Source organism: Pogonomyrmex barbatus, unplaced genomic scaffold, assembly GCF_055798465.1.
Source record: "Pogonomyrmex barbatus isolate J1 unplaced genomic scaffold, ASM5579846v1 scaffold7, whole genome shotgun sequence".
Classification (NCBI taxonomy): domain Eukaryota; kingdom Metazoa; phylum Arthropoda; class Insecta; order Hymenoptera; family Formicidae; genus Pogonomyrmex; species Pogonomyrmex barbatus.
The window spans coordinates 5,747,159-5,775,147 of NW_028297171.1; the positions used below are offsets into that span (position 1 = coordinate 5,747,159).

Here is a 27,989-nt window from a genome sequence, read left to right on the forward strand (position 1 = left end):
ACGATCACGTACAAACCCGCGTTTTACGCGTGTCTATAAAGCACTAGTCGTTCTAAGTAGTTACGATAGATAATGGTCAGACAAATTTAAAAACTCTACACGACTACTTGTCTTATGTTCGCACGCGTTACTTGTGTCATGCAAATTAAACTCCAAAAAACTTATTTTTCATAGATTTTTATCGTATGTTCTGATTAATTGAACTATCATTCAATCGAGATAATTTATAACATATGCAAAATATTACATTAAGAAATGTCAAAGTGCAAATAAAATGAATTTTCAAAATTTATTATTTTGGACCGATATCTAATTTTAATAACGCATATCGCAACGTAAGGACGTCTATGTCAAATTTTGCAAAATCGTAAAATTTTTAAAAATGGACAACCAAGTTCCTACGACGTCCAAGTTACGACGTCCGCGGTCAACGTCGTGTCGGACATACGCTTCGCTATATAGCCTAACTTTATCTCCCTGTTGGATCGTATAAGGTCAGATCTCCTTTGTATCCTTCGTTGATCACCCACGCCTATGCCCACAGCCATTGTTCGGCGTAGGAAGGCCGTTTCGAGCGAACAGGTTCGCATTAAGGCGAGGAATTCGATGTTTCCTGGAAACCACTTGACGATGTGACGCGCTGACTTTCGAATCGCGATGCTCACGCTTATTCGATGAAGTGTCTTTTATTACATACCGAGATTTGAGATTAGCTTAGCGATAAAAGCTGCGGTTGTTGCTTGCCTACTTGAATACAATCCAGTTAGAAATATATAAATACTGTACGCACGATTCCTTTCAAAATATTACTGTCAAACTTATCAAAATATTGATTTTGTTCCAATTGAACAATATATAGAAATATATATATATTTTTTTAGATTTTTGCATAATAATTAATCCATCAGTAAAACCATAACTTTTTGAAGGAAGAATAAATGTATGTATTAATAAATAAAAATGTAAATGTTACTTTTTTTAAACGAATATCATGTCCATTTCTAATATAAAAATAAGAAATATTAATAAAAATACACATATATGCAATGTTATAAATTAATATAAATAGATAAACAATATAAAGAATAATAATATAATTATATAATTTATATAATAATTTATAAAACTCTCTAATGCATCTTTAATATTATTGCTTAAGTGTCATCTAATGTCACGTTAAAAAAAGGTGGGAAGAGAAACTTGGTGATAAAAATTGTTTTCTACTGAACGAAGGCATTTGTGTTCGCTCTACAATAAAATGGGATTCTCATCAAGAATGCAAAGCGATTAGAAAGATGCACACTGGTATTTCTTGCGCAGTTATTAAACTTATACTCCTTACAACGACAACGAACGAGGCAAAGAAATATCTACACCGACAAAGTCGCCGAGTTTATCTAGTCGAGCGAGGAAATGCGACGATTCTTCGTCGTCATCCTTATTATCTTCTGTTGACGATAATGGTTTTGCGGTTGCCGATTCAGATCAGCGACTCATCATCGAAAGCGAGAGTGAGCGTTTGCATTTTGATGCTAATTGTGCTTCAGATTTAAATCGAGCAAACGATTAATGAAAGTAGTTCACGAGTACAAATTGAATAAGATTGCTTCAATAACAGGAGACCGAGTCGAGACGAAATATTTTGCAGAATTGTGACAAAGTTCTTACAAAATATTTTCTGATCCTAATACTTCAACATTTTATTGTAATATAATTATAATTTAATAAATTAAATTTTAAGATAAATTGCGAAAGGGATAATTATTTAAATTAATTGTCAATCTTATGTTTACAAACGAGTGAGGTTCTTTGTGTCATAATTTGCGTTGAACACGTATATGTAATTTTGAGGTTGAGGTCGTTTGCATGGATCGTGTGTGTTAAATTAGCACTACTGCGATAACAATACCGCAAAAGATGTCATCAGGTTACTTGCTTAAACATACGGCACGTAACATCATAACAATTATGGTATTAACTATGTCTGCATTGCCATCTGTTTCATCACTGACGTTTGTAATATGTTTCGTCAATAATGAGCACACGTATATTTCACATAAACGCATTGTTAAACGTTTAACATATTGCAAGAAATATGCATTTTATATAATTTCTATACTTCCAATAATATAAATAAAGAATTCAATAATATAATAGTTATTTATATTTTTTCAAATTATCTAAAATGTTTGCAATGAATGAGATGTGATATTAGATTTTTTAATGATTAGTCATTTATATTAATCATTACATACGATGCTTATTTTTATGCTGTACGAAATTTATCTCATTTTAATGGATATCATTATTATTGTACACACAAATCGTTTATGTATAACATTTTCTCTATATGAAAATATGTATAAATAAGATAACTACACTTTTCAATCTTCCTCATAATTGTAATTCCTATTTCGATTACATTTTTTGAATTACGTTTAACTTTTTTCCTACAGTCTTGTTTCTCTTTTCTCATTCTGGGATGAATATATATTACATTTATGAATATATATACCATGCTAAAGGCAGAAAGTGTAAAAAGATGCAACTAAAAAGAGCAGAATTCACGAGACCGTAGGTCACTGTTGCAGGTTAACGATCCTCGGAGAGAACCGCGGCAAATCGCTACAGTAAATCGCTATCGGAGCTGTTGTAAAGGATACTCCCTGTTAACTTATCCCGATAGGCCGCGGAACGCGTTCGGTGTTAGAGCGGCTGGAATGGCACGCAGCAAGGGGCAACATGAGCTGGAGGAAGCAAGATTAGGGCCGGTGCACCTGCGCCTGACGCTGGTATAATCGTACATTAAGTGCTTCTAATCCGATAAGAAATTGACTGACAAATCGCCCTACTCTGGCGCTCCCATACACACGTACGCTAAACATATACCTATGTACGCGCGAATGCCGCTACGAGCCGGTTGAAAGAGAGAGTAAAACTTAATGTCAGCCGATGCTCCGTCATTCCCAAGGAACTCTCTACGTATTAACTGCGAATCGATCGCGCGTTTTCTCGACCAGATCAAACGCGTTTCGTTACGTACGAATTGGAAAACTGGAAGTAATTTAAACATATAATTCCGCAAACATAAAAAAAGAAGAGGAAAAGTAAGCTCGTACACGTATTACGCATGTACAAGTATCGTATGATGGAAACATTCACCATGTTCAGTTTTACATAAAATTATGATTAAGCAAATACCTAAAGCATTTTGCATTTATTGTCTGTCGTGACTTCTATTTGAGAATGGTATTTGAAAGGTGGCAGACTCACATTTATAAGGCCCGAAACACGATTGAGTAATCTGTATAACTTGAGAATACTAGATAATAAATACTAGTAGTGAAATAGATTGTCTGTAGCATAGTTATTTTGCAGCTACTCGTTATGAAGTAGATCGACCAATGCATAATAGACAATATCAATATCTTGAATTGAGTAAAGAACAGATCGTTGTCGCTATTTTGACGATAGAGATTCCTACCTTGCTTGCCAGTTGGTTGATTTCAACGAGAAAATTCGTCGCGTTACCACTTCACACTTCTTCACTGATCAATTCGGACGATAACCCTCTCTCGTGTTTACCCGCGAAACTCCACTGTCACTTCCGCCTAATGGAACGTTCACCGTTTGCGAGCCCACAATTTTTTCCGGCAAACTTGCCGCTCGCTTCGACTCACGTGACCTATTCGATCGACCCCATTTTTTCAAATCTACTTAATTATTATAACCATTGAACGCTGATAAGGTCGAAGTGAAACACGTATTCTTTAAAAAGTATAAGAGTCTGTTGACTACTTGATAAGTCACTGCTAATTTTCTAAAAATTTACATAAGATCTAAGGTAACATCCTCTTGAAAAATGTTCGCTGACTGTCTCGATCATCGAGCACCTTTATATCAATCTTTTTTTATATTATTTCTTTCTTTTCGTCTTAAGTGATTCTATTCTTTTTTCCTGCTTGTGAAATCCCGCGATCGCGAGAAGAGCTAACCGGGACTGCTGATAACGATCCAAGGTGTCACCTTGACGAGGTGTTCCTATGAATTGTCTTGCAGTGGGAGTTCGTTAAGAGGGAAATCTCGCGATGGCTCGAGCCTATGGTCTCGGGAGAACTGACAGCGGCCTCCGCTCACCGGAGTAAGGTACACCCTACTACTACTTCACCACTACAGCCGTTATAGTGCTACTTCTACTACTACTACTAATACTAGTCGCGCGCACGAGATTGCTCTCCCTCTTTCTGCAGTCTTGGCCGACTCGTTCGCTCTCCACCTAGGTGTATCCCTCGCTCTCCCTGTCGCCCTGTCGTGTCTCACTCTTCTCTCTCTCTCTCTCTCTCTCTCTCTCTCTCTCTCTCTCTCTCTCTCTCTCTCTCTGTCTCACACCAACACGCACATGCATACTCTCCTCTTTTCTCTTTCTCTCTCTTTTGTTCGCTTTGCTTGTGCCAATCTACCTTCGTTTTCTCTCGGCATTACTCGACCGACCGACTGAACGTCCTTACCACACGCGAATGGCGCACCCACATGAGCTTGCCTCGACCTCGTCGCTCGTGTTCGCACGCCGGCACCGGCGACGTTGGAAGCCGGGGCACGCGTGTACGCGCATCCCGTGCGGCGTGTAAGAACGCCGGGGATGCTGCGATAGAGACTACTACGTCGTCAGCGTCTACCGTCGCCGCCGCCGAGCCGCGGATCGTAAAGACAACTCTCATGGGACCAGCAGGTTACATCGCGCTTTCTCACACCCTTTTTTTTCGCGCATTGTAATGCCACATCCATTGACAGTTAAGCCTATAGTTATAATAGATTTATCGCACTTAAAAATGCATTTTGTCAAATTTAACTAACCCTAATGAGATAAAGTAACTCTAATTAAATCTAACTTCATTGTTTTTTAAAATTAAATATTTTGTTTTTACTTTTATTTACAACTATTCACTATGTTATTCCATACGTGTCTTATGTATCGTATGTAGATGTAGATATTAACAAGTTTCTAGGTTTGCTAAATCTATGCGGATCAGTTATCTTTGCAAGAACATACAATTTTGTACTTTACTACGACACAATTTTGTGATGTGAGATAGCCTTAGAATTACAATAGCATCGTGAACGATCAAATGCAACGATCTGAAGTTATCGCGGTGCAAATCTGATCGTTTGACAAGCACATTATAACTATTTGTAATCATTTTACATTGGTCTTCATGTTTATCACGGATTGATCAGAGATTTTCGCCAGAACATGATATATTCTATAACTCCAACTCGTCCCTTGATTGATTCCACATCGAAAACAAAATATGCGCATCTGGTAGCATCAAGCTGCAATGATACTTTTAACAAAAAACCACAAATCGTGTAGCCGACGATACTGTAGTTGTAGGCACGCCTTGCGGTCGCGAGAATATCGGGGTGTGACGAGAATAAACGGTAGTCAGCCTATACCTGTATCTATTTCGAGTAGTCATTACTATGGTTGTATGGTTGCTGCAACCGGTTAAGACGTTCATCAGAGCATTAAGCTATGTTGTCGTTAATGCTTTGAGAGAAAAAATGGAAGGAACCGCATATTTTCGACAACTAGTTCTTTCGACAAAAGTCGCAGTATTAATTTAAAGAAACTGTGTCATATAATAATATTCACATGTCACCAGAGAGTCTACGTTACTTTAGACAAAATCAGAAAAAAATTTATCTTTTTATCACAAAAATCTCATTAAATAAAAAATCGAGTGAAACTAAATAATAAATTACATTTAAAATATTTAATCTATGAATAATAATTGATTCAATCTTGCAATTATATTTATATTATTAGAATTTAGTTTCGCTAATAAAATTACTTTATTTCTTTGATATTACATATATAAAAACTTTATAAGTAGAGAAACATGTAATGTATAGATAAATAAATTTGCAGTAAAGTGACTGCGAAAAATAGTTGAATAAAGTCTCATAGTTTGCCATTCAGTAAAGATTTCTTAAGATACACTTCTCTGACGAGACGCGAAATACTCGTGATTACGCTCATTATCGCAGCATCGCACCTGAGCGTAATCTCGAATATAATTGCGGACACCTGACGAGAGCAGTTTCAGTAAGGACGATTGCGCATTTGATGTGCCACGCGCTATGATAATTAAGTAAATCGCTCGCAGCAAAATAAAATGGAAACGCATTATATATTTTAATTCATGATTTTAACCGATTTTTGTCTTATTTAAAATTTAATTACAGATATTACTTATGAGAATTTTTTTTATAAATTTAATCCTCAACAAAATATCTCATACTCAGATTGTCACAAGAATATTATTTACAACTTCTAGTCTATAATTAATGAAATAAAAAAATAATTATTAAAGTTATAAAATATTAAGAGACATATCTCGGATAGTAAAGAGAACATCAATTTAGCAATGTATCGAAATCGACGAAAATGAGTTACGGCAATCATAGGAAAGCCAAGTCCATTACGTGGTGTCCACGTTCGTGAGTTAGATTTAGGTGGATCTTGCAAATGAGTCTCCATGCACTTGCCATTTTGTTTCCTGGGTCATAAATACACTCGCGAGGTGAACAAGACGATTGGACAAGAGTGAGCGAGGGAAAAAGAGAAAGGAAGATATGCGGAGAGACGGAGCCCCGTGAGAAGGGAAAGGAAAGACGAAGGTTTCGAAGGAGGGGTGGGGAACGGTGCAGTATCGTATTTTCTGTTCGTTCATGCGGAATCGGCATGTCGTAGATATCGTTCGCGACCTTCCTCTTCCAGTGGCGGAGTCTGGACTCGGGTCGGGTTAACGGTGTACCATGTCGACGCTGTTCTCCTATCGGTTCACGAAGTAAAGACGCGGCGTCGCAAGCCTTTTACGGCATACACGCTAAATCGTCGGAATATGTACCAATAGGAAGGTGATGGTATAACAACGGCGGATGCCGCCGCAAACGCGCGCGCTACAAAAGAAGCCGTTCATTATGCACCGCTGCGGCGATGGCAGCGACGATTGCATCTCGCGAATATGTGTATCGGCGAGGAGATACGCGAAACGATGCAACGCCGGCGGGAGGGCGAGTAAGTGAGAATTGCACGCGGTGCGACTTATCACCGATGCTTTTGCGTTCGCCGCGATAATCCGTTAGCACTACGCTTCCAATTTTCTTCGAATCACAAGTATAATATACATAATATACACATACATATATATATATATATATATATATATATATATACATATACATAATATACGTATATAATATAATATGAAATATGGACATGATAAGTATACGTTGTGTTGTTAAAATATTATTAAGAGATGTTTTGCTTTCTTTAAAAATAAATCATGTAAATGACCAATGTATTAATAAACCTATGAACTTGCAATTGTTTAGAAAACACTTAATGTCTTTCATTTTGCATTCATTTGATCAAGGTTATTAATATAAATGATAAAAAGAAGAATTTTTTGAGATGCTAACAAATTTTACATACTTATAAATTGTAATAAATTGTATAATAATAGGAATTTGAAATGGAATTTTTAAATGGCATTTTAAAAATTTTTACGATATTTTTACGATGGAATTTTACGATGTGCAATATCAATTATAATTTTTAATATTATTTTATTTTACAAACAAAATAAAGTCTTCTTCAATTTTAATTTCAAAAATATATGCATCTAATATTACATAATTAATTATCTAGTCTGCATAAACAGTTGTCTTTGCAAACAGGTTTGGATTACAAGCAATTCGTCATTTGCTTCAAAATTCATACAAGTGCTATTTTTTAATAAAATATTGTATATATATATATATATATATATATATATATATATGTAGATAAAAATTGTGTAGTAGATATATATATATATATATAAATCACATAGATTCACTTTTCATGAAATTATCCCTCCATTTTTCCAGAGACGGAATTTTCGATTTGCGACAATTTAAACGTCTCAAGATGATCTCGCCATAATTTCCGATATTACTTTACGAGAAAGTCGCGCCGTAATCTCCATAGCGAAAAGAAACTTGCGCACGATGGGAGCGCGCTGCGTTCCCTGAATGGTGCAATAAAATTAGGCTACCATACATAATGCGTCCCGAGGCGCGCCACCGACAGACGGGACTCCCATACCTTCGCATTATCCCCGCGGTAATTCTCGGGTACGCGAAACGCATTAGTCATTTTCGCATAGGGTGGAGAACGCGAGGGGAACAGGAGAAGAAGGAGGAAAAGGAAGAGGAGAAGAAGGTGGAGGAAGAAGAGGTGGAGAAGGAGTAGAGAGAAACTGACTTATATTCATCCACCTAATCCCCCTCTGATGATCAAAGATCCCCGACTGTTGGCGGCACAGTGGACGCGCGGGCAACAACGACCGCCACCACTGCGAGCCGCCGCGTGCAGTTTCTTCTACGCTGCCGCGCCGCATCGCGCCGTGGGGTAATACAGAAACGATCCGTGCACTTCCGACGAGCGATTCACGTTTTCCGCGGCGCGGCTACTTGGGAGGCGAGCCGGTTGAATTAACTTAACCTAACGCCTCGTTTGCGCGCCTCTGCGCGGTTGCGTGCACGTACATATGTGCGCGCCCGCATGCGTCTGATGCGTTCCGCATACGCGTACGATGTACATGCGACGCGGCACACGTATACCCGCGGACACGCATACGCGCGTGGAACGCGTTGCTCTCGTCCCTTGCGGTGGCAGCGGTTGCGCGAGAGAGCACTGGAGAGCTCACAGGGGTAATAAAGCAACAAGACAATGACGGTGATTTACGCGGTCCTACGGCAAATGGGCTTACCCGTAGATTTTTACAGGGGGGGGGGGATAGCACGCGCGTCGGTGCGAGAGAAAGGTGGAGAAACCCCGCGCGCGCGATTTATTAATCTCGCCCGTGCGACACGCAGATGCGACTCGAACTCGGCTCAGCCGACCGAGAGAACGCGAGACGTGAAGCGACATAGCGAGACCAGATGCTCTGGCATTGGGGGATTATTTATTTAATGTGGAATATGCGGCGATATATCTATCGAGCTCTGCGAATGAAACTGGGAAATGCGATTATAATTTTTTCACGTTTAATGCTACAACAAATAATTTTTCAGGAACTTTTTTCCCATGTTTCGCAAATGTGATGCATTGTCCATTCATAAAAGGATCGTGTAAGACTTTAATCCTTTACGCTTTTCCACGATGTTAATCAATTCTTTCGCTTTATATTCACTTTATATTAGCGAAGCTAACATAACTGTTAAGTGTTAATATTAGTCTTTCTTATATGAAGTTTTAGTGACGAAGTAGTGACGTTATATAGTATGTGATGTAAATATTTTATATAAAAATTGATAATGTTAGAAAATAAATAGCGCGCACTTGTAATATTGTAATGTAGTAAAACTAATAAATAAAAAATAAATGTACTAGCTTCATATTCCAGTATGACACATCCTCTTTTAAAATACAAAAAGTAATATTGAATATGACATCTGTCAAATATTCCCTAATTTTAATTTATAAATTATTATAATGTTGCTATTTATTTATTTATGTAACATTTTTATAGTCGAATTTTTATATAATGTTTATATTCCTATTTATCTATATTCTTTTCTCAATTAAAATTTTATAATTAATATTTTTATCCATATTATCTCTTAACATTTTATAAATAATATTTAAATAGATTTATATATTAAATAGATTTAAATAGATTTATAAAGTTTTAATTTTTAATATTTAAATTATATGTATATATTACATATTTATTATATCTGCATCAATTCTTTCCCATCCGAATTTTTACTCACCCGAATTTTCATAGCGTTACTATTGAATTTTAATCTTTATCTACCCGTGAATTTTCCTGTAGTTTCTCTAACCGAAATCCCTATTTTGTGCTGGTTGATCCAGTTGAGTTCCTAACCCGCGATTATTTAATGAAAAATATATTCAGGAAACAAATCAATATTCAGAAATCTACACCGAGAAAAAAATGCTGTTGAATCAACAGCATTAGTCTAATTGGAAATAATTTTAATTCAATGTTAATTCAATGACATTATTAATGAAACAAAAATATTGATTATTAAAACAAGATATATATTTGTTTGTATGATATATTTGTTTCATTAATAATGTCATTGAATTTAACAAAATTATTTCCAACTAGAATAATGTTGTTGATTCAACAGCATTGTTTTCTCAGTGTGTGAAAGACAAAGACGGCATTTTGTCATTTCCCTCCCAAAATTACGTGCAAGAGCACGGATGTTTAAAAATCTCTATTACTTACTTTAATTAGTATCGACTAACTTTTCGTAATTCTTCAGGCCAGACTGGACTTACCTTTCATTGCTCCTGGCCACATTGCTCCATCATCGAATCTGATCGTATAGCCAGAGATTCTGGCCGCATAGCCAGAGATTCTGTTCACATATAGCCAGAGATGATAGAAAGGAGATATACTCCTTCAATTACCGGCTATCTTTCAATGCCGACAGATTTTTCGCTTTTAAACGCGGACGTTGATCATAAAATCGTGTCGATCGCAAGGGCCATTTAAACGTTAATAAAATATGAAATTTGTGATAACAATTTTTAAAGTTAATATAATAATAATAATAATAATATCGCGTTTTTGTGTAATACGTACGATTAATCTTCGATTCAAAATAAAAAAATTGATTTTTATGTATTATGAGTAGAATTTAAGAAAATTGGAAAAAAATTTAAATATATAATTAAATGATAATTGAATGATAAGCAAAGTATTGCATGATATAAAAAATTTACAATGAATGACGTGAGATTCGAACGAGACAATATATTTCTCGTATAATCAGAATATCAATATAACATACAATATGCAATATACAATTTTACAAATTCTAGTATCAATTATTCATATAAATTCTAAATATTAAATATTGTACGTATCTATATAATTTATCATCAAATATAATATAATATAATATAATATAATATGAGTAATAAATTTAATAAATAATATAAATGAAAAAATATACTAAAAAAAATATACTATTAACGATAAAATTAATGCTTTAAATTAGGATTTAAATTAAAAAATAAACTTTCGAAGATTTTAATATAAAACTAATATTTTAAATAAAAATATATTAATAATTTATGATTATGAATTTATATTTCGCGAGACAAAACATTTATTGAATCTCACGTCATATTAAAGTTTGTTTTATCTTAAAGCCAAGTTATTAATTAATAAATGGATAGATTAAACATGATTAGGATCAAATCGGCACGTTTATAGAATTTGTTATTAATGTTTGCTAAATATTCATTTATGTTTAATGATATATTTTATTGAGAAATTTCTAAATTTCATATATATATATATATAATATCTACGTATCTTTTATTCACCGATTTAAATATTTAATCCTGGTAATAAGATATAGGAAAAGGAAAGATAGGTAAATAAAAAATATACATAATATATTCATTTATATTCTTATTACACATAAATATAACATAAATATAACATATGACTCTCTTTTCATTTCAACCCTCACGACACATGCTCAAATGTCATAGGCATCAGCACGACGCGGTTTCCAGGCCGCTAGGATTCACGGATCCAAACAACAACGTCAGCCCGGCGCACTGGACTTCGTAAAGCCAGGACACCTGACAAACCTTCTCTGCAAGGGCACGTTTCCTCCGGAAGGCGAGAGTACATGCCTACTCTCAAACTACTTTAAGCCTCCTTTGGGCAGCTTGCAGTATAGACGCAATAGAGATTTCCCGAAGGTCTCGTACGCCTAGAATGTGGGCTCAGAATAGATCGGAGGATCGTGACCTCCAGTTAATTCCTGCCCCGACTGGACTGTTGGTCTAGTGTGCTCAGTCTAGGATAGTCCTAGACACAATGCCCAATCGATTCAGACAGTGGCGATTGGGCTTCGAAGATTATTATGGTTTTTAAGCCATAGTAATCCAGCTTAGAGAGTCATAGTTATACCATTTATATTTCTGTATTCACATTGAAAAATATATATCATAAAAGTATTTAAAATAAAAATTTAATGTCTTTGAAGAATACTAATTTAAGTGAATTTTTTACGCGGTTTTATGCCATTTCTATTATTGTTAAATCTTTATTTCGAAAATTTAATGAATTTAATAAATTCCATATATTAATATTTTCAAAAAAAATACTTAATAAAATAAACTCTATTATTTTTAAATTATCTATATTACTTTATATGTATTTAATAATTTAATTTCTTAAAACAATTAAATTATTTTACCTTTCTTGAAATTACTTGATAACTTTCAATCAATTAATACATCTCGCAATTGAAATGCGAAAAACAATTTAAAATAATGAAATATTGAATATACTTGTCCGTTCGATATAATGAACTTTCATTCTTTATGTCTGAGCATAATAATACAACACATAACAATACAACAAATAAATAAATAGTCATACCAGGATTAAATATACACCCCAAACTGATTAAATTTATCCATTTTAGGGCAACGAATCTGTGAAAACATATCCAACTGCACTTTTATAATAAACACATAAAAATAATCTAATATAAATTTCACAAATTTGTTACCCTAGTATAAAAAATTTATCACTCACCGATCCGATGCGCAACAGCGGAGTGAATCTGCAACGTAGCTACGATGATTCTGTAACACACAAACAGAATACTCAAATTATAGCAGCGCTCGAAACAATAGATATTTTAAAAAGTAATTCTTACACGTAAATCTATTTATTTTTCTACTATATATATTTATTAAAATAATTATACAATTTTTTAAAAAAGATCTTTATAGAAATAAATTCGTATGAAACTTTAAATTTTTTGCTTTTCTTTTCGGAATTATAAATTTTAAATTATTGAAATTTAATGATCTAAATAAATAAGAAAACAATTAATTTAATATTGACCAGAAATATATATTTACCGCAAGGTTGCTCCGCCGATGCCCGATGCCTCTCCTAGGCCTCCTCCTCCTCTCAAGGTGTCGGGTCGTCGAATGTCCTCGCAGCACAGGACACTCGCGAAAAACACTCGCGAATTATTATAATCGCGCGCGGACTAACTTTCGATAAAAGTCTTTCGCGCGATATTTGACGGCACTCCGCGTTTAGCTACCCGTGAAAATATCAAGTTCTGTCGGTCCAGTCAGCACCCGAGTCGGTGAGCTTTTCGGGACACACGGTAACTCTTCAAGCAAAGGCTAGGACCGAAGCGGAAGAAGACGAATCGACTGACTTGAATCCGACATCTCTTGTTTCTTAGAAATCACGTCTAAAATTGACTCAACCATCGCATAGCCAACGGTTCAGGTCGAATCACCAGGGCGGATACCATACACGTGATATCAAAAGTCACCCGGGCTATCGAGAAGGCTGGTAGATGTGACGAGAGAGAAGGTACTCACCGCCGATGCCTAACAATCTAGACAATCGGACAACTGGGATCCAGCCTCTCGGCACACGCAATAACCGCCCGAACTAAGCTCTGATCGAGTCAGATTAAACGCGATTTGTTTAGCAAGGGGAAGGGTAAGGTATTAAGGAAGGGAAGATAAAGGTCGTTGGCGATTAAATAATCGCAAGTGCCACATAGGAGCCCTTTCACGACTCGTGGCAATGCTGTGTTGAAAATGAAAAATAATCCGAGCGCTCCAGACTAATACGCGCTTATATAATCGCGTAAATCAGTGCGTGAAACGCACGCGCCACATATGAGCCCTTTCACGACTCGTGGCAATGCTGTATCGAAAATAAAAAATCAAGAGAAACGACGAAAACAAGTCAGCCGATTGAAATCTTGCCGCTTGAGACCGAACCACTTGTCAAAGACAGAGCGTGTTCTCAATCAGCCGTTTAATGCAATTTGCAACTGTGCGAAACACAACACATCAAGCGGTAGCGAGTGCGTGTAACATTCACAGCCGGCATCACCAGTGCCGCGGCGCACGTGGCGTGAAGACGTAGCCGACTACGCCTCAATGAGATCCCGCGCTCCCTGCACCCCTTGACAGTGCGACTCGACCGGCTCGAACTATGGTATTTGTCAAACGGGCCCTCGCAGGGTGAGGAAAAGTCTGTTAGACCGATCACTTATACGGCACTCCCGAAGCAAACGCGCGACGCGACGAACTGGCTGCAGTTCGTTCATTCACAATTAAATGCGGCGGCGGAATGTCGGTTTAAAACCGACGATTAATGCGTGAAACGCATTAATCAAGTTTGCCACATAAGAGCCATTTCATGACTCGTAGCTATGCTGTGTTAGTATATTATTATTAACATTAATATTACTTAATGTTAATATTAATGTTATTAATAACAGTGCAACGGGTACTGTTAGCTTCTTCGTCTTTGGGATACATACCTAAGTAGCACAAATTAATCGGCAAATCATTTTGCCGACTAATAGTACCGCTTAGATAATCCCTCGGAATACTGAGCCCCTCTGCCACGTCAAGGCCGTACTCATTAGAGGGGTATTTTTTACAAAAAGTTGTGAATTTCAAAGAAATACGTCGCGAAATGTGTATGTTTCATTAGAGAGTTCATTATTTCGATATGCTTATCGTTAATCATGTCCATTAATAAGCATTATACATATCGTATTATAATTATAAGATAGAGCGTTATATTATTATAATTATAATTATAAGATGGAACGTTTGATATTCATTCAAAGAAATGTGAAGAAATTCGGAGCAGCATGTTTTGTTACCTGCCTGTACGAACGCCGATGAATGAATGGTAGCACGTGGAACTGCGCTCGTAAACACAACATATCAGCGGCGCGTAAACACAACTGAAGGCTACAATAGTTCGGCTACAACAAAATATTCAACAATATTACGAACAAAATTTATTTTCTACGTTATTACATTTTTTGATAACGGAACTTTAAATAATATAATTGTTATATTTTAAATAACTTTTAAATAATTTATACCATATATTTGTTGTTTCATTTAGGATGAGTTCGTTTTAGACGCTCATGCGCTGTATTATTCTATTTTTGGCGTGTAATGAATAATAAAGATGGAATGATGCTTATAGCGCATGAACGTTCAAAGCGAACGTACCCTTATGGACTCATTACCATTCATTACAATTTATTTTATTACAATTTATTTTATTTAGATAGATGTTATGTATTTTTTCTTATAAACTATCGCTATACATATTACAAAATAGTATGCAAATTATATATAAATCCGTAAAAATTTTCCGTAGAAAATGCTCAACGTTATAATATTCGGATTATACCGATTACTAAAAATAATAAGAGCTTCGAGATACGCAGTCCTTATTAATTAAGATTTAATACTGATGTTATTAGTGGTGTAACGAGTATTGTTTGTTTCTTCGTCTTTAGGATTATGGAACCCTTCGGAATATTCAGCCCCCCCACGTCGAGGCCGTACCCCTTGGAGGTTATCATTTGCAAAAATCAAAGGAATAAGTTGCGCGACATATGTACTTTAATCAATTGTTATTCAATAGTTAATAAGTATTTACTGCTGTATTTATTGCTGTAAGTATTTATTGCTGTAAGTATTTATTGCTGTATTATATTTATATAATACAGCAACATTTGGTATCACTCAGCTTTGAAGAAACGCGGAGCGACACGCATTGCTACCTGCCCGTACGAACGCTAGTTGAAGAATGGTAGGACGTGGAGCGCTCGTAAATACAGTACGCGCTGTGCGATGTACATACGACGCGCGCAGCCATAGTGCGTAAACGATCTTCAAAGCTACAATGTGATATCTACAATGTGTGTAAAATGAAATATTGAACACACATTGTAGATGTCGTGTATACACTTGGCGAACGATCACAAAAATAGATAAGAGATAAAATTTAAAACGAAAGAGCATCGAAGTGCACACAATGTAAGTTACATAATTGAAAATAAGAATAAATAGATTATAGTTTTAATTTTATTGAAGGTAAGATAAAATGGTAGAAGAAGAAATAGTATAAGATTTATTTTCTTATACTAATCTTTTTAAGGCAAAGATGTGTGATTAGAAATGTACGGTTTTATTAATAAGATCATTGGTAATATACAGGTTTTATTTTTCATTATTATTGTTATAAAAAAATATGCAAATATCTTGTATCAACTCATCAAATAGAACACTTATCTGTATTTATAACAGATAGAACACAAATGTCTGTATTTATAACAGATTAAAAAAAATTTTAAATAATGTAATAGGGAACAGAGAAGGCAAATACTCGCCGAACTTGATCTTAGGAGTTCGCTAATTTTTTTTTATTAAATTTATATATTTAAATTCGGAATTAATTGCTTATATAACAAACTATGTGCCATTATTTTTTACGGATTATGCAGTAACTCGAAGCTATTTTAATAAATCGATAATCAGATTTGAAATTGATTAATGCTTCTCTTGTTCCCCTAGGAAATTTTTATAGCGAAAATCGTCTCAATCAGACAAACCTGGATCACCCGCTTACAAAATTATTTAAAACTTAGCATATTATATTATATTTATTTATCAATTGCACCAATTGAAAAAGATATTTAAACTTATCTGGTTAAATGCGTAAATATTACGTATTATTAAGCACGTGACCTTAGTATGCAAAAAGATAAGATATCTGCTGAATAAGCGGATGATTCAGGTTTAATTGAGGTAACATTTTTTGCAATAAGAATTTTCTATAGAGGAAAAAAGAGAAGATTAATCGATTTCAAATTTGATTATTAATTTATTAATAATCAAAAAGTTTTGAGTTTCGTCATAAGTTTGTTAAAAATAACGATAATACGTTCGTGATATAAGCAATTAATTCCGAATTTATATATATAAATTCAATAAAAGAAAAATTATCAGATTCCTAAATCGAGTTCTCCGAACATTTGCATTCTTCATTCTCTGTTTTGTTATTTGAAACTTAACTTAGTATATTGTATTGTTTATTAAAATAATGTATTTTTACGTTATTTTATTTTTTAAGATAATGAATGTTATTGCATTTTTAAAGTACTTTTTAAGAAACAAGTTACAGCTTTAAAAAAGATTCAAATAAATATATATAAAAATTATATTTTTCAAGATTTTTGCTTAATTATATATGATATATAATATTTACAAATAAATTACTGTGTTTTTTATTATAAATTATTTATGCTAAAATTGTAATACTAATATAAAATAACATTTCAAAATTCGCACAAATTAAAAAATTTGATCCAGCTTTAATTTAAATAATAATCAAGTCAATCTATCAATTCAAAAAAATTGCAAACTTTAAACATTATTTTTTATTGTTGATAAAAACATCTGTAAAATTAAATAATAATAAATTATTAATTTGTAAAAAATTTTTTATGTCGCAAAATATAAATTTAATACTAAACTTAATAAAAAATAAATGAAAATAAAAAATAGTAAACATAAGACAGATTTAATATTCAGTGGATTTTCATATTTTTAATAATTTTTTAATAATAATAGATGTTACTGCAGTGCAAGATCAGATATTATTTTTTATAAAAATCTCTTAAAGATTAGAAATTATGATAACGCATATGATTAATATTAATTAAAATAAATTACATTTTTCAATTACTTTCCTTACATAACAATTGCAAAATTTTTATATTACGTAATTATAATGTATAATATTATATATCATTTTATTTACAAATATTTAAAAATTATAATGTAATAAAATATTTCAGAAGTTATACGCAAAATGTAAAAGAAACTAAGGTTATAATAATTTTCTATTTCTAAATATCTGTTTTAAATTTCGCAATTAACCAAATTTTTCCTGTAATTATATCATTTTATGTATTCGAACATTTCCAAAATAATTGTTTTTAAACGAGCACGTACTTATTATTGCACAAATTATCTTCATTTATCTTTTGTGTTTAATTGAGGTGATACAATGTATACAGATATGTACGATGGTATAAATTGCACTGAGTTCCTGTGTAGAATGTCGCAAAGAACTAATAAGAATACATCTTAAAAACATTACAGATTGTGAATACTTTATTCGTTTAAAATGTTAGCAACGATTGTATATTCTTATGTTTTACTATTTTTTATGGCAAAGACAGTGGATTGTTTGTGTTCCTGTAAATATGTAATTTATTTTATATATATTCTTTTTGTATTTTAACAAGTAAAACATTAATAAATAAATATCAAGAATATATATATATATATATATATATGTATATATAAACTTTGTACGTATTTTATTATCCAGGTGAAGAACCGGATTCAAATTTTTCGGCTGGTGTCAACCTACTCTATTATAAATGGTTTGTATTGATGACAAATATCTTTAAACAATAATTAATAATGATATGAGTAAATGCTTTTTAGTAATAACGAGACTCCAGCAACGATTGCTTATCCCATCACAAAGCCAGAAGGTATATTAAGTGTGTTAGATAAAAACAAACGAACAATCTTTTATATCTTTGGATATATGCAAGCTCCAGAGAAACCTAATGTTGAATTAATGATGAAAGGTATTTTGCGTTCATGTACATTAAATAAATAAAGATATTTATTATCAAATCAATGAAAGATTTACAAATTGAATATTGTTTGCATTAGCGTTATGTTTTGGAAGAACGGACAACATTGTATTACTAGATTGGAGCAATTATACTACTGGCCTTTACCCAAAAGTTTTTTCAAACGGCGAAAACGTAGCAAGATTATTGGCTATATGTTTAAACAAACTTGGAGATAATGGTTTCAATATATCTAATAATATTTACATTATTGGTTTTTCAATAGGCGCACACATAGCTGGTCATGCTGCTAAATGCAGCAAGTACGAAATATCTCGCATCACAGGTATGTCAAGTTTTAAATATTTAAAACACGTAGTTATTTCTCAAATATTTCCAAAGTAATAATAATAAATATTAATTAAAATAAAACATATGTGTGTTACACATATTTCAACTTATATTCTATAATTAATTATTAATGTCTAATACTATATAATTCTTATTATAATTTTTTTATACATTTATATACATTTTGATACTAATTTTAAGAAATAAATAATTAATTGACAAACATCTCATTTTACTTTTTATTCAATTTTTGTTAATAAGAATTTCAATAAAACTGCTTAAAAATCTTCAATATAATTACCAATTTAATTTCGTTAGACATAATTTTTAGATTTTTCTAAAATATTTTTAATACAAAATTATTATTTGTAGGATTAGATCCTGCTAATTGTATATTTTATCCCACTGGATGTTATCTTGAGAAAAATGATGCATCATTTATTGATATTATTCATACGGATATGGGTGGATTTGGTTCTTTATCTCTAGAACAGGGTTAGTTTTATCTATTAATTAAGTTAAAGTTAATAAATTCTAAAATTAATTTACGTTAGAAGTTGTATCAACATTAAATGAATAAGTTAAAAATTAATTTTCAACAGCATTATTAAATTAAAATATAATTTTTTTAAATTAGGTTTCTCCAAATGAAAAAATATAAATTATAATATAAATTATTGAATACATTCAATTTTATTTATAAAATAAATTTATATAAAATATCAAAAATATATATATATATATATATATATATATATATATATATTTTGTTTTTGCTATGTCTTTTATAATATATTTTTTCATTAATTATGAAAACCTAAATAATGAAATATTACAGAATTATATATATAGAGACAATTAGACAGGAAATATAGATACAGTTAAGAAGTATTAGATATTAATATTAGTATTAGTATTAGATATAATTATTACAAAAAAAATAGCCATATTGAACATTATGTAAATAAAATTTTAATTGAAAAATCGAGAAATTGAGGAATTGAGGAATGATTTTTAAATAATATTAATATTAAACTTTCTTTTCTTTTTGTTTAAAAAAACTCGAGGGAAATGCAAATAATCTTGCACCAGAAAGATATCATATTCATTATAATTATTGATCTCTTTTTAAGATATAAAGTTTATAGAAAAAAATAATGTGATAAAACAGATTTTAATTTAAGAAGAAATGAAGTTGAATTAAAATTAATGTTTTAAAAAAATAGCTATTAGCTAAAATTAAAGTTAAGAGTTAATTAATCATTAATTCATTTAAAATTAATTAAATTAAGTTAAAAATTATTAACTTTTAACTTTATTATTTAACTTTTAACTAGATACTAATATTCCAACTTGCCTTTCTCCTATGGGAACACTAGAAATATTTGTAAATGGTGGTCATCGTATTCAACCTGGTTGTCCACTACTTGAATTTTCATCAAGCACTGATCGTAATAATTGATACAAATAAATATTACTTCATTAACTCATTGTAGTATCAATTTATTTTGACAAATTAATTGCATGATTAATTGCTATTAAATATTTATTTATTAATAGTTTTTATTATATAACATACTATTTAATAATTATTAAGGAAATGTTTAAATAATGTATGTATAGTTTTCAGTTGGTTAATTATTTATTACATAATTATTCTATATATTTGAAAACTTTTATAAAAATTTCATTAAAAAAACATACTAACCAATATGAAATATAAAATGTGTTTGCATTGTTAATATATTGATTTAATCGTTTTTTCTGTTATCACAAGCGTCATCACTTTTCTGCAGTCATTCAAAAGCTGTCGTAGTATATACAAGGACGAAGTATTATCCTACTCAAACTATGGCAAACAAAAAATGTTCTTCCTATTTGGCCTATTTACTTGATCTTTGCGAAAATGTTATGGTACCTTTTGGATATGCAGCAGAAAATATGTAAGAATTAATAATTAATATTATATTTAATTATTTGGCATAAGGTAATTAAACGGATATTAATTATAAAAAGAAATTATTTACATATATTGAAATACATGTATTATCACGTATAATAATTACATATATAATGATTTTAAAATAATCTGTATATTATAAATACGCTATTTAGTTTCTGTATTGTTTTTATGCAATATGCTGTTATTTTGTAAGAATCAATGTAGACCTAAGAATTAGATAATTTCCAAATTGTCTAAAGATTTATGCAGTTTTTATATAGATATAAAAAAAATAGTAAAACAATGTAAAAATTTTAATTAATTATTGTATAACACAATGTTAACACAATGGATTTTTTATATGGTAACTTATTATTTTATTACTTATGAAGTATATAATCTCTCTTTTGTGTTTTTTTGCAGAACTGGATCTTATTATTATAAAACAGGACCTTTGTAATATAATTGGTAATTATATTTCTTATATATTTTATTATATATCTTATTTAATTATATATCTTTCATAATGCAATAAAAATATGCTCATCATAATTAACAATATACAAAATATACATTTATAATATGCATAAATTGTCTCAAATTTAGTAAATCGTTTTTATCATCTAAGAATTATTTAATCAATTAAATTATTAAAGTCTATCAAAAAAAACATCAATAAATTTTAAATTATAAAAAAAATACATAAACTTAAAAAAATGATAATAATTTTTTTTAAATTTCAAGTAATTTAATATATTTATAATTAATATTTAATTCTTAAATTAAAAGTGAAACATATGTATTACTATAAAAATCAAATCTTAATTCTAATCTTAAGATTTTTCTTCACATATTAAATTACAAAAAAAGAAATTTTAAATTATAAAAAAATTAATTGAAAATATTTTTCTAGGTTTAAAGAGTTGTATACAACTGTTGTTTTTTAATAATTCTTCTTTTAATATCTTTTAATAATTCACTTATAATTGTGAAAACTATTAGTATTACATTGTTTTTCAATTTATATTAATAAATAAATATTTAATAGCAATTAATTATGCAATCACTTGTTTTATAAATAGTTTATTAAATTTTTAAATTCTGTTGGTTTAAGACAAATAAATTTAATGATTGAAAATAAATAATTTTCTGCAATGAACATATATCAAAATATACTTTTAAATATTATATATTATATTTAAATATTATCTTATATTTATCTTTAGCATAGTACATATTTTATATATATAATATGTTTTGAAGTATTTAATTACATGAATTTAAGTTTTAAATACAAATTGTAAGATATAATTGGAATCAATAAAAATTGTGTTTTAAATATAATTTATTTAATAAAAATTAAGTAAATTAGATAAATAAATTAAATTCGAAACTTTAAATTGATAAAATGCTATAACAAAATATTCCAACTTTCTAAGAATATCTGAAAAAGATCAATTCTGACAAAGACCAATTATTATAAATATTTTAATATATACACGAAATACAAACTATTTATTTATATGTATACCTTTTCCTAAAATGAGGCTTTTCTGTGTTTGAATTGTGTATGTGTGCGCGCGGACGTGCGCGTGTGTGTGTGTGTGTGTGTGTGTGTGCACATATAAAACAATTCAAACTATATATATATATATATATATATATATATATATATATATATTCATTTTATAAGTTATATTTATAATATAAAAATAAAATAGCAAATGTATATATGTATGTATGTATGTATGTATATATATTTGTTTTGGTTAAAATAGTCGAAATTTTCTTAATATAAAAAATTTAAGCATTGGTTGGCATTACATGGTTGAGTAAGATATTTAATGTTTATTATTCTTCTTAATTTTTAGATTTATTAAATGCAAGAGAACATTTTTTACCTAACATGCTTCATGATAAATACGCTTTGAAACGTAACAGTCAAAAATTTATGTCTTTCTTTTACTAATTCGATAATAAATAATAAAGTTTCCACAAGAAATTTTTATTGCGAAAAATATTACGTTAACCAGAATTTTGAGTTGAGATAAATAATTTTGCCCAATAACAACTGTGTAATATTTTAATTATCTATTTTTTGTTGAATAATTTATATACATTTATTTTTTCTTAATATAGTTACTTTTTACAGAATTTTTAGATTTGTATAATATTTGAAAAATGTAAAAACTATATTAAACGAATATTATTAATTTTAAAATAATTATTCTGTTGGAAATGTATACATTAATCCATACATGCAAGATAGTGTAAATTTCTCTCTTACAAGGTGCCTGTCACAATTCTCGAATTGATTTGATTCTCCTTGAAATATGTTATTAAATACAAAAATCTAAAAGATATATATTTTTTTACATCTGCCCAATCTGAATTTTATGAAACAACCCCTCAAAGCCTACGTATATATTTGAGTCTCATCAATTATCAACAAAACATGAGATACATAAAAAATATTATAGACAAAACTTTTATAATTTCTTATAACTGTATATTTAGATTTTTCAAAAACTTTAATATTTGTCAAACTATCCACCATTATTATTTTTATATAATTTAAATTTTTTTCTAAAAATAAAAATTGAAGGAAATTTTATACTAAATTCAACCGTATATAATAAAATTATTTTACAAAATCACATCTTTCAGAAATAACCAGAAAACGTCACTATATACATCGTTTGTGCTTTTATGTAGCGTTTGCGCTTTTATGTAGCGTTTTTATGTAGCGTTTGCGTGACAAAATTGTTTTTCTACTTTATGTATTACAAATAATAATAACAATAATAATAATTTTAATTGTTTTTCTTTAATTATACATATAAAATATTAAAATAAAAACATTCACTTCTTTCATTCATTCTTCATATATCTTTCTTTATAGTTACTAGTTATATATAGTTACTTCATAGTTATATACTTTAAGTTTAAAATTATTTTTATTCGCTTACGCTCTTATTTCTTTATATTATCTTTATACACTAATTCCTCAACGTAACAGTTGATAACAGTTTTTAATGTTTATGATGCATTTATTTTATAGCACAAATTTATCAATTTTTTATTATTTTTTATAAATATTAAAATAATTATGTTATTATATATTATGTAGCCGTTTAAAGAATACTCTTAATGTTTTGAGAAAAGTCACATCAAAAGACATGATTTTGATAAGAGAAATAAGTAATAATATAACTCTTAAAATACATGTTTCTGAGAAGTAATAATAATTTCATTAATCATTATGTATCATCATTATGTCATGAAATATCACGTATCATCATTATGTCATGAAATATGTTATCGTTTATCTTTCGTATCGAAACGTGATACTTTTTTTAAGCTTAAATGCATTTTTAAAGATAAGTATCAATAAATCCAATATATAAATATTAGCAGATTTGCACTTATAGTTAGTAAAGTCACTTTGTTATAGTGTGCTAAAGTATTTTAATGTATATTTCTATAAAAGAACAAATTAATAATAATTATTAATCCACTTAATGTTGTCAGGCTTTTATTGGTCTCTATAAGTTCGATATCTTATTCGATATTCTTTCTTCTATTATGTATTGTACATTATACATATTGTATATTTATATGTATATTTGTGTGTGTGTGTGTGTGTGTGTGTGTGTGTGTGTGTGTGTGTGTGTGTGTGTGTTTGATCAATGATTATATTTCAAATGTACTTCATAATAAGAGTATGCGAATTTTATGAAAGTCCAGCTAATTAAATTATACGGAAAGAGAGATATGAATCAATTAATGCGAAATGAGACATTTACACGGAAAAAAGAAAGTAGCTGCCGTTGCTAAAAATTATGATAGCTGTATTATGTTGTAATATATGGACAGCTAACATCTTAGGTATCATAGTTGTGATACCTATATTATTTGCTACTTTATTTATTGTATTAGGAGCTAGAACAAAACGATTTGCTGTTGCTCCTAATACATAAATATAACAAATAGTAGCAAATAATATAATCATAATTAAATCATTAGCTGTCCATATATTACAACATAATATAATTACGGCAGCTATTTTCTTTTTTTCGTGTATGCCTATGCTTATGCTATACGACAAGAAATAATGTGATCTAGTTTATGTTGCAATTTGGTTCACATGGAGGTGGCACGCATATATATTACGTTGGCTTCGAGTCTCTGTCTAGAATGGCATGTCGACACGATCAGTCAGGACGCATTAAAAACGTGGTTTCCGCAATCTCCATAAATACCTTCCGAAATGTTATCGTCGGTACATTTTTACGTTATACTATTTTTTGTGACCAGGATAATGCACAGCCAGTCGTTGTGTTCTTGTAAATACGTACTTTATTTTTGATATTTTACCATATTTTTACAAACCTCAAAAGTACATATTAATAATGTATGTTATTTCTCAGGTAATCAAACTGATTTAAATTTTGCAACTGGTATCAATCTGCTCTATTATAAATGGTTTGTATCAACAGCGAAATATTCAAATAATAATAATTATGAATATAAATAATAATAATAATCAATATGAACACATATTTCCCAGCAATAATGAAACTTCTGCAACGATCGCCTATCCCATCACAGTGCCACAAATGTTGCTAAATGTATTGGACAAAAATAAACGGACAATTTTTTACATTTACGGATACTTGCAATATCCGGAGGATCCAAATGTTCAGTTAATGATGAAAGGTAAAATGTTTAAATGTAAAATAAATAAATCATTACAAAATTAACAGAAAGTAATGCAAACTGATATGTATTTGCATTATTAGGACTTTGTTACGGAAAAACAGACAATGTTGTGTTACTCGATTGGAGTAAATACTCTAGAGACAAATATACAACAAGTTTCAAAAATGCTGAAAAAGTAGGTAGTTTATTTGCTCGAAGTATACGACTGCTTATGGAGAGCGGCCTTGACGTATCGAAAATTTACATCGTTTCACACTCCTTAGGTGCTCACATAGCTGGTTTTGCTGGTAAATGCAACGACTTTCAAATACCTCGCATTACAGGTAGATAATTAAAATTTATCAAGGCACGTTATATATTTTATTCATAACATATTTTATTCTTAAGATTTTTTTTATTTTAGAAAATTAAGCAATGCTATAATTATATTTATTATTCCATTTATCACATTAATAGAAAACTGACGAGAAATCAATCTATTCAGAAATTTAATTTTAGTAATGCAATCTCGAATTGTTTTAAAATATTCATTATAAAATTATTGTCTGCAGCATTAGATCCTGCGAATCCTATTTTTTATCCTCCCGGGTGCTATCTTACACGAAACGATGCGTCATGGGTGGATGTTATTCACACAGACCGGGGTGGATATGGCACCCCAACATCTATGGGAACAGCGGATTATTACGTGAACGGTGGTACTCGCCCTCAACCCGATTGCATATTCCTTGGTTTACCATTAAGCGATGCCGGTAACCAATAAATCAATACAATTAAATATAATATCATCAATTCTTTGAAATATAAATTAATTTAAATAAATTACGTTAAACATTTACTTAATATTTATATTCACATTGCTTTACGTGTTGCAAATAATAATCAATTAAAAGCATTTTGTGAAAATTATAAAAAGAATTTATTAATTATATAATTATTTACTATATTGAATGTTTAGAAAATGAAATCGGGAATTATTTAAAATAACTATGCTTTTTGAAAATAACAAAATCAATTTATTAATGTTTTTGATCTAATTACTTCTTTCATGTTTACGCTAGATTTATGCAGTCATCAGAGATCAGTCATGCTATACGTAAAGTCGAAACTCCAACCTACCAAATTTACCGCAGCTGAGTGTTCTTCCTATTTTCATTATATATTAAATAATTGTCCTAGAATTAGGCAAATTAGTATTGGATACACAGCAACAAATATGTAAGATAATACTTTACATTTTATTTTTTACTTTATATCAGTAACTAGATTAAAACTTGTTTTCATATGACAAAATAGATTATTAATCTGTAATATTTTTTTGCAGACGCGGATCATTTTATCTTAATATACAACATTATTAGTACGATCCAGTTATACTGTTACTATTCAATGTACTATTCAATGTATTAGTCAAAGTGTGAAAATATAATAAAATCACAATAATTTTATGTTTGATTTTATTGTAAATTCTATTGAGATTTACTGAATTATTTTATTTCTTATTTTACAAATTATTTGATAAATTACTACTAATACTATAAATTCAAAACTTTTAATAACTATGATTTTAAGGTTTTTAAATCGTAATTGAAAATATAAAGCAATTAAACAATGCAAACGGTTAATAAAATTTTGTCTTTCTTCTTGTCTTCTTGCTATTCTTTAATAAGAAAAAGTAATAATCTATAATTTTTTAAATATAATAAAATTTTTTGAAAACACAATATTTATTGACGTAAACATTGATCGATAACATTTTATCCACTATTTTTATTCATAACTACTTATAAATAATTAAAGTTGTGTACAAATTATTTATTTAATCGGGAAGAATATTATGAGTCATATGCGGATTACTAACCCGTTAGTATAATTACTTTCCTCGTTATGTGCAACTTCTCAGCCAGTCGCTAAATCCACACTTGCATAAGCAATGTGTCGTATAAACATACTCAGAGCTCTCAGCAAGGGATATCAACACTAATCCCGACTTAATGAGAGCTCTGATGGAGACTTTGATTACTGGCGAGCAACACGTATTAGAATCAAGTGAATTCATAAAATAAATCGTATCGTTTTCTTGAAGGTAATTGTGGAGTGAAGTTAAGCTTATTATGTGCTATGTACTTTTGTTGCACTGTACATGACGTATCACCCACGCTAAAAACGCATTGGAATGAAGAAAATTATTACCATACTCAACTGTACCATACTTAATTTATATATATAAAATATTAAAATTTCATTCAAGTTATCAGAGAGATTTTAAGAATCATTCACAAATTTTGCTTTGTTTTCACTTTCATATATTGGAAAGTGAAAAATATCGGTTCTTAATATTTCTCAAATATTTGCTGGCATTGGAAACAAATAGCGTGTCTGTTCTCTTGTCTGCCACGATCAAATC

The 27,989-nt window shown here is 30.3% G+C and overlaps 2 protein-coding genes across 2 annotated transcripts; both read left to right on the forward strand.

Moving 5' to 3' along the window:
• The first annotated feature begins 18,004 nt into the window (after positions 1-18,004).
• Positions 18,005-22,204, forward strand: LOC105432192 (lipase member H-like). The gene is made up of 9 exons (XM_011646880.3): positions 18,005-18,177; positions 18,312-18,366; positions 18,431-18,579; positions 18,668-18,913; positions 19,291-19,413; positions 20,256-20,369; positions 20,696-20,861; positions 21,284-21,328; positions 21,774-22,204. The coding sequence occupies exons 1-8, from the start codon at positions 18,105-18,107 to the stop codon at positions 21,318-21,320; spliced, it is 963 nt and encodes a 320-aa protein (XP_011645182.2). The 5' UTR covers positions 18,005-18,104; the 3' UTR covers positions 21,321-21,328; positions 21,774-22,204.
• A 2,705-nt stretch (positions 22,205-24,909) lies between these two features.
• On the forward strand, positions 24,910-27,276 carry LOC105432193 (lipase member H-like). Its single transcript, XM_089083219.1, has 6 exons — positions 24,910-25,206; positions 25,291-25,345; positions 25,431-25,579; positions 25,663-25,905; positions 26,134-26,334; positions 26,644-27,276. The coding sequence occupies exons 1-6, from the start codon at positions 25,131-25,133 to the stop codon at positions 26,802-26,804; spliced, it is 885 nt and encodes a 294-aa protein (XP_088939345.1). The 5' UTR covers positions 24,910-25,130; the 3' UTR covers positions 26,805-27,276.
• Positions 27,277-27,989: the final 713 nt, after the last annotated feature.

Coding starts and splice junctions, on each gene's coding strand:
- LOC105432192 (XM_011646880.3), top strand. CDS start 18,105: ATGTTAGCAACGATTGTATATTCTTATGTTTTACTATTTTTTATGGCA. Junction 18,178..18,311: donor AGTGGATTGTTTGTGTTCCT/GTAAATATGTAA, acceptor TTTATTATCCAG/GTGAAGAACCGGATTCAAAT. Junction 18,914..19,290: donor CGAAATATCTCGCATCACAG/GTATGTCAAGTT, acceptor TATTATTTGTAG/GATTAGATCCTGCTAATTGT.
- LOC105432193 (XM_089083219.1), top strand. CDS start 25,131: ATGTTATCGTCGGTACATTTTTACGTTATACTATTTTTTGTGACCAGG. Junction 25,207..25,290: donor CAGCCAGTCGTTGTGTTCTT/GTAAATACGTAC, acceptor GTTATTTCTCAG/GTAATCAAACTGATTTAAAT. Junction 26,335..26,643: donor TTTACCATTAAGCGATGCCG/GTAACCAATAAA, acceptor TGTTTACGCTAG/ATTTATGCAGTCATCAGAGA.